Consider the following 7,498-nt stretch of genomic DNA (forward strand, 5'->3'; position numbering starts at 1 on the left):
TTGTAGACCGCACGCAGCGGCTGTTGATCATGTCGAAAATTTTTTTCTACTTGCTGTGTGCGACCTCCAAAAGTTGCACGATGGACGTGCTCCTCACGCACGAAATCCCACGTTTTCCCCAATTTTTGGCCATAGACCAGGCTTTAGGATTATCGTGCAACAATGCAAGGCGATCCTGCGACTCGAATGTGTCAAAATTCCCAAGCCAAGATATCGATTGCATTTGTCACGTATGCAGTGTAGATGCTCGTCGTAGCCAATAAACTGTAACCAATGTCAAAAAAGCTTTTGGACAATCATATTCGATTTCATTGCACGGCGAGCATGACAAATGTAATCTAGCCTTTAGGGAACTAATGCCATAAAAACAGCCCTCCTCCAATACACAAAATGTCTTTTTTTCCTCACAGGAAGATAATGAAAACGAAGATTATGACATATAACGCAGGCTTGACAGAAACACATGTACCACAGTACGTACACGTTAATGTTGACTGTTTGCAGTAAAGGTTTTTTTAATACTGTTTATTCATGCATGTTCATGTAGTCGCCGCAAGAATCTTTTCTAACATCTTAATTCACCAATGAGGGCCTAAGCTACTTCTTTGTTTAAACTCGCTACTTATTATTATTTTATTATTATTATTATTTACATAACTCTCAGAAGATGATATTTACATATTATTACTTTTGTCATTGATTTGAAAGATAAATTGCACCTTTGTTTGCCTAGAGCATTTTAGTCGAAATCAATTGAAATAATGACATAGGTTTGTTTCTTCAAAATAATTTCACGTAAATTTTTTCAGCTACCAAAATCGTCGCGAAGAGTTTCTCAGAAAGCTCACCAACAACGAGATCCCGGGACATGTCGTCTGCTTGCAAGAGATATGGAAACCAGACGACGTGGCAGCCATCGTCCAAGCAACCAATACGACTTTCCCATATACCTTCAGTGCGATACACGCGGCTGATGGCACATTGGTTCCACCGCCCAGGGTTGCTGCGTGCAAAATTTTGCATGTATAAATTGCACAATTTTTTTTTGCTGACTCTAAACTCACCACACGACAACAAGTCCCATTCACTATATATTTTGTGCCCCAAAATAACATTTTTGTCCGCATCTTGGCATTCGCGTACGTGAATGACTAATCTCTTATATGCCCGATATACGGACTTGACATTTTATATGGAATATTTCAGTTTCGAAGGTATGCGTTCTTAAAAAAAAAAAAAATAAATAAAAAAAACACCGATCTCAAATCAGATTTGTGAATGGAGAAGTGTGAAGTCAGGCGTGTCGTTACCAATTAAATGACTTCCATGTCTGTTGTGCTGCTAAAATGCAGTAATTTAATTGAGTGGTGTCACAGCTTGGCTTAGGCAAAGGTTGGTTCTATCAAAAAAGTATCCATATAACGGCAACTACTGAATAGAAGAATTTTAAATTTTCCATGCAAGTGGTCAGTTTTGCAGTGCGTAAAAAAAGCTATGCAGTGCTTTACAAATTTGTTAATCTGTGGCAGAATGGCGCGAAATAGACAGACATTACCAGACATTTTATAGCGCCAAACGGAACGGTCCGCACAGTTTTATAGAGTAATGCCCAGGCTAATGTACCCACACAGAGGTCACAACCAATCTATCGAAATCCTACCTCTAGGGTACATGACCCACTGTCTTTCGGGGCACGCTGCTGCAACTAAACAAAACCACCCAGTCCGTTCAGAACGAGGGGTAAATTGACACAAAAATGCGTTTTTCAAGGCCCTTGGCGAACACCAAACTGGCTTTAGCAGGTTAGAATACCAGTCGACCTCCGTGGTACCCACTGTAAACAGCAAAACATCGTCGTCTGTTTCTCTAATGAACCATGGCCGTTTCTGGGTAGAACACTGAAACCGCGTGGCATTCTTTATTGAGGTCAGTTTTCACCTGTACCGCCCAACTAGTCAAAACAGAGTTTACAGACATCCAGAAGAGGCCTACGACAAAACAGCAATGGTAGTCATCGACGAAAACCTGAACCAGATCAAATAAAAGAATTATCTGGGAACCACACATGAATACCATTTGATAGGGGGCACATTAGGAACAATTTTAGGTTGCACGGTGAGATTACCGGTTCACACAGGGCACTTTTAATAGCAGATAACCGCATACACAATATTTGGGTAGGCCATTACTCGTCGAATATACGGCCAACATGTCCGACAACAAAACAGGGCCAAAATGGACAATTTTTGACCGATGCCTGGAATGTTATTCCAGATTGAACTTTAAAAACCTATCCCAAGGAATGCCTTGTCGCTTGAGAGCGCTGTTTACAGCCAGAAGAGACCATGCGTAACAGCGACCATTACTATGACTACACGCTGTCATGAGGGTCCTTTGTGGAGCGTGTTACTCTTTTACAGACCATAATTAGGATAATATGGAGATCCAAAATATTTATTTTAATGCATGTCGTATGACATAGAAAAGGCAATGTACATGTATTTGTGTTTGCTTCACTGTCGAATTCAGTCAATGAACTGATGTCAACATGACATCAAAGAGATAATTTAAAGTTATTAAAACACGATTTTAATCCTTATTTTCATTTATCAGCCAGAAAAATAGGAATAAACTGATGAAAAATGATTTGGAAAAAAAAAACATTCCATATTAAATGTCAAGTCTGTAAATCATGCAATCTGCACATTCTCCCTTTTCAGAGATAACTTGAAGGTAGCTTGCAGTGTAATATGTATGTTTCTGCCGTCACTGCAGGGCAATTAAAAAAACTCGGATTCTGTCCACTGAACGAACAGCTAACCAAACAACAATGAATCACGAGTCAATCGCTTGCATTCCAGATGAATCTTTTGTGGCACTGCATAAAGAGACACCGTATCCATATCCATAAGTTCCTCCTCCTCTCCGCTGCCATTACGTGCAGGTTCGTGCTCAGCGCTGTTCCCCATCGGTGTCGTGACTGTGTGACAGCCGGCATGGAATACAGCGCCTCCAGTAACACCACTGCTGAAACCTTGAAGGAGCGCATGAGGGTTTGTCTGAGTACGCCGTGGCAGACGACCTATGGACTGCTGATCCTAAGTAAGATGCCGCTTCTAGATTCGATAGTAGTTGACTACCACCCTGATACCCCACTTTTCATTCCAAGGGCTTATCTCCATTCAAAAGTAAGCTTGTTTAATTTTATCAGTCGTTTTTTGTTTGTTGTTGTTGTGCAAAAATAAACACACACACACACACACACACACACACATATATGCGTACCACGAAAAATAAATTTAAACTCTGCACAAATTAGGATTAGGTTCTAGTTTTGATATGTTATGATCATTCTTACCACATCTAGGTTTTGGTAATCAATGTCAAGTTGTGATGAATAGCAGTCATATTCATTAAGAAAATTAAACTGCGAAATTATGATACCTCGATTCCGACGATATATAATCGGGTTGAAGAAACCTTTCCAATCTGTTGTAAAGTTAGTCGAACAGCCACGGTAATCTCACTATTGACACTATTCATACAATATACAGTGTATGTACGTGTTCTTTTTAACAATTGCATATTAACTGTCGGTATACTTCATTCTCTTTTTAGATTGGATCATGGCACTTTTTCTGCACTCATTTGACCGGCGAACTGAGCGACGCAGCTTATGTAGACGGTATGACTGAGATTTGTTTTTGTTTAAAGTTATAATAAAATCAATTCCATAATTAATTAGTTGATTTTTTTTACCAGGATGAATGACCAGTTTCGAATACTAGTACTGTTACTTCAGACCTTTTGGCCTGTGTCATTATGTCTATGTAATTAGGATTCCCCATAGGGGAATATTATTGTTTTTGCTGTTCTTCTTCTTCTTCTTTTTCTTCTTATTTTTCGTCAAAAAAATTATTTTTAAAATGCTGAAAAAATTCCTGCTGATAGCCTAAAAGTTATTCCGGATTACCCAATTTCATTGACCTTGACCTAATTTTCAAGGTCACAGAGCCTTTTAAAATGAAAACTTTGCAAATTTAAAAATGCAATATCTCCTAGAATTTTCAATATTTTAACAAATCCTTTCATATGTGAGTTTTCAAGGTCACAGGGGCATTTAACGACGAAATTTTTAAAATTTGAAATTGCAATTACGCCTTAAGTGTAAGCTATGTGGCTAAGGACCTTTTGGCAAATAATCCCCAAATATTGACCAACTTTCATACAAGTAGTTCGCTAATGGCCAAACTGCCATAAAACAGTTTTTTCCCATATCTCAAAAACCGCGAGGAAGTATAGTCTTATCTATAAAGTTAGCTGAACTTTCGTAGCGATTGCATGATACCTTTTTTAAATACAGATTTTAAAATATTTATGATGTTGCAGAAATCGTGACTTTGGCAATTTCTCCATGAAATACTGATTTTTTTTAAACATGCTATAGTAAACTATCCCAAACCTATACCCAACATCCCCAAATCAAATGTCAAATCTGACCTTGGCCTTCAATTTAGAGGTTATTTGGACATTTCAAGGTGACATATTCACTTGGGCTAAAACTGATGTATTGTTGACCCACCTCCCCTAATCCACATACGCTCTTTCAGAATACGGGATCAGATTTAGCACATGGCCTTTTAATTGACCTTTTTCTTCAAGGTCATTCCACCCCTAGTGTGCAGGGGAATCCTCCGCCACTGGCTTCAGGCAGTTACGGTCTAGTTATATTTAATACTGATTGCTCACAAATATGTACAGGTACACATGTACATATCTTTGTTATTGCATGTATAACGAGCCCGGTAATTATAAACCAATGTGTTTTTTAAAAAAAGGAGTAGGCGTGTGCTATAAACAATTGTAAACGTGCATATTTAGCGATTCTATGTGTATTTCCCCCGTCATAATGGATATCACCACGCGCTGCTCAATGTACACTTTGCACTTGTACCGGTACGAGTTTGTGGTGAAGCATACCTTGTACGTACATGTATAGTATAATTTAAGCGACACACACAACATGTAGTGTCAGTATCACTCCTCTATCACGCCTTTCGTTGGATGGTCGAAGATTGGCAGTGTTTTCTTAAGTTATGGCAGACTATAGTCGAACTCCTTAGCATGATATTTTGATGATTTTGGTGTTGTGAACGGTGCTTCTTTTCATTCGGCAGACATGCTAGATTCAGCACACATGGAGGAGGAGGAGACTATTCAAATTATCGTGGTTCGTCACTGTTTATAGCATGCCCACATAACCGTTATGTTTTCAGAGGGAACATGGAAATTACATTTTCACTCTCTGCAGATGCTGGCATTTTTATTAGATTAGTAATCAGATAATTTCTGGTGCTTTGACTGCTTGAAAATGGCCGATATGTCTCATTTTTTCAACTGGCGGCCATGCAATGGGTACTTTTGAGACAATACCTTAACTGAAATAATAATTACCAAATACACTGTATGTCTATTCACGTATGATAATCCTGTGGCCTATTTTATAGCAAGATAAATCCACACTGGTCCCCTAAAATAAAGAAAGCATTTATCCAAAACATTATCCATGTCTTTCTTGCAATAAATGAATGATAAATATTGATCATTGTAAATAAATAATTATAAATAAAGTGGACGTGATGTTTAATATCATTCAACTACTTGTCCATTTTCCCCATTGTGAAATAGGCTCTTGCTTTTCAATTGAAAGTTTATGCCCACATACACACTATTTGGGTAAAAAGGTAGATGGCTTTTCTGCGGGTTAATGGATGCAGCTAAGAGCAGTGTAATTATATATATATATATATATATATATATATATATATATATATATATATATATATATATATATTCATACTGAATTCAGTGTCTCTGATATTCTCTTAACATTATTTATTTAGACTGAAATGAGTTACTGGCTTCTTTTAATTTGACTTGATTCTAAGGTTATTATCATGTTTATGTGGTCATGGCTCTTAGATCCCGCTGCTCCCTGCAATTAAGACTGCTGTGATTGAAAAAATATGGGTCGGGGTCAGAGAAAGGGCTCGGCTCCTATCCCTCCTCCCTGCTACTATGTTTATTATACGTTATTCAAAATGGGGAGCATATACCATGTCATGTAATTCTTTCTTTTCAGTTGGACCTTTCAGAACCGTAAACAAACAGAATTTGTACCAAACTGGTACTCTGCTGAAAGCTGCCAACCGGTTTTTGCCCCGTGTCGTTTTGGCTGGTGATTTCAACGTCGGGAAAGCCGTTCATGACGACAGTGTATCAAGCATGCTACTAAATTCCTACAAGCTTCTCACCCAGAACTTCGAGACTCGTTACGTGAACTGCACGTATTGTGGCACAAACCAGCTTGCTAACTCACCGAATTACAGTTTTGCTATTGACCACGTGTTTGTACCAATTTCAGATAATCCCAACACAACATTCTTTACGATCGAGGTTGGTATAAATCTCTTGCATCAGCAGAAACAAAATGAACGTATTTGAAGTAGTTATAAGATTTTTCCCGATTTTTATATTGGTATTGAAAATATTAATATAGTTTTTATCTGCCATAACGTTGGGACCATCCTTAAACTGCCTCGTTTTCCTTAACACCCACCCTCTTGGGATATACATGTATATATAGGCACCTTGTATTTCAGAAGGGAAACCGCACTGGTAATTCTCTCATTTTCTAGCACACTTACGTTCTGGGGCACCCGTGTCTTAACGTCCATAGTTAAAGCTACTAGGACAGAAACAATCATTGACTGCATTTTTATACCATTTTCCTCATCAAATTAAATGAAACAATATATATATCCGCCTAATAGTTGTCACTTAATTTTCCTTATTAAATGAAACTAACATTTGTTTGTACATGTATGTTAAGGTATGTATGTATTATTTTCAGACTGCGTCGATAGAATTGGACGGCAAAGTGCCTGGCCAAGATTACTGCATGTCAGACCACTCTGCATACCTAATGACTTTTGAGGTTCGTTACACAGGCTAATACAGCATACCCGCCGAAGATGTATGTGCTACTGTACAAGGCCGGGCGACATGGTTCTACACACAAAATTTCAGGCACCACCTAGAGTGTGTAAGCCTATAAGCCGGTGATGCAATGAGAACCTTTCCTGTGGGGTATACCATATTATTCAGAATTATTTTGCGATATGTTGATTTCCTCCTGTAACAATGTTTATTTACACGGCATAATTTAAACCTAACATACGTGGTGTAAGTTGCATCTTAATATTCGCTGTATTTTCGATTATTTTGGTTTGGATAGGAATGTATCTACTCTAGTCTAGAAAGATTTTATGGGTGAACCTAGACAACATTGCAGGATTTTTTTCGCCATGCATTTCCCGGTGCCCCAAAGCGTCATACGAGAGTCCCAAGGAAGTCCTGCATGGGAAACACGAAAAACGACGGCCAACAAGCGTACAAATGTACATATGATATTGCCTCATTCCATTACTTCAGCACA

General features: G+C 38.3%; 1 protein-coding gene across 1 annotated transcript; it reads left to right on the plus strand.

Moving 5' to 3' along the window:
• Positions 1-391: 391 nt before the first annotated feature.
• LOC147761670 (uncharacterized) lies at positions 392-7,015 on the plus strand. Its single transcript, XM_087014025.1, has 6 exons — positions 392-473; positions 810-1,023; positions 2,862-3,188; positions 3,619-3,685; positions 6,143-6,456; positions 6,914-7,015. Exons 1-6 carry the CDS (start codon positions 418-420, stop codon positions 7,013-7,015), a joined length of 1,080 nt encoding a protein of 359 aa, XP_086870151.1. The 5' UTR covers positions 392-417.
• Positions 7,016-7,498: the final 483 nt, after the last annotated feature.

The sequence above is a fragment of the Lingula anatina genome, chromosome 5, assembly GCF_051362555.1.
Source record: "Lingula anatina isolate TDL-2025a chromosome 5, LinAna3.0, whole genome shotgun sequence".
Taxonomy (NCBI): domain Eukaryota; kingdom Metazoa; phylum Brachiopoda; class Lingulata; order Lingulida; family Lingulidae; genus Lingula; species Lingula anatina.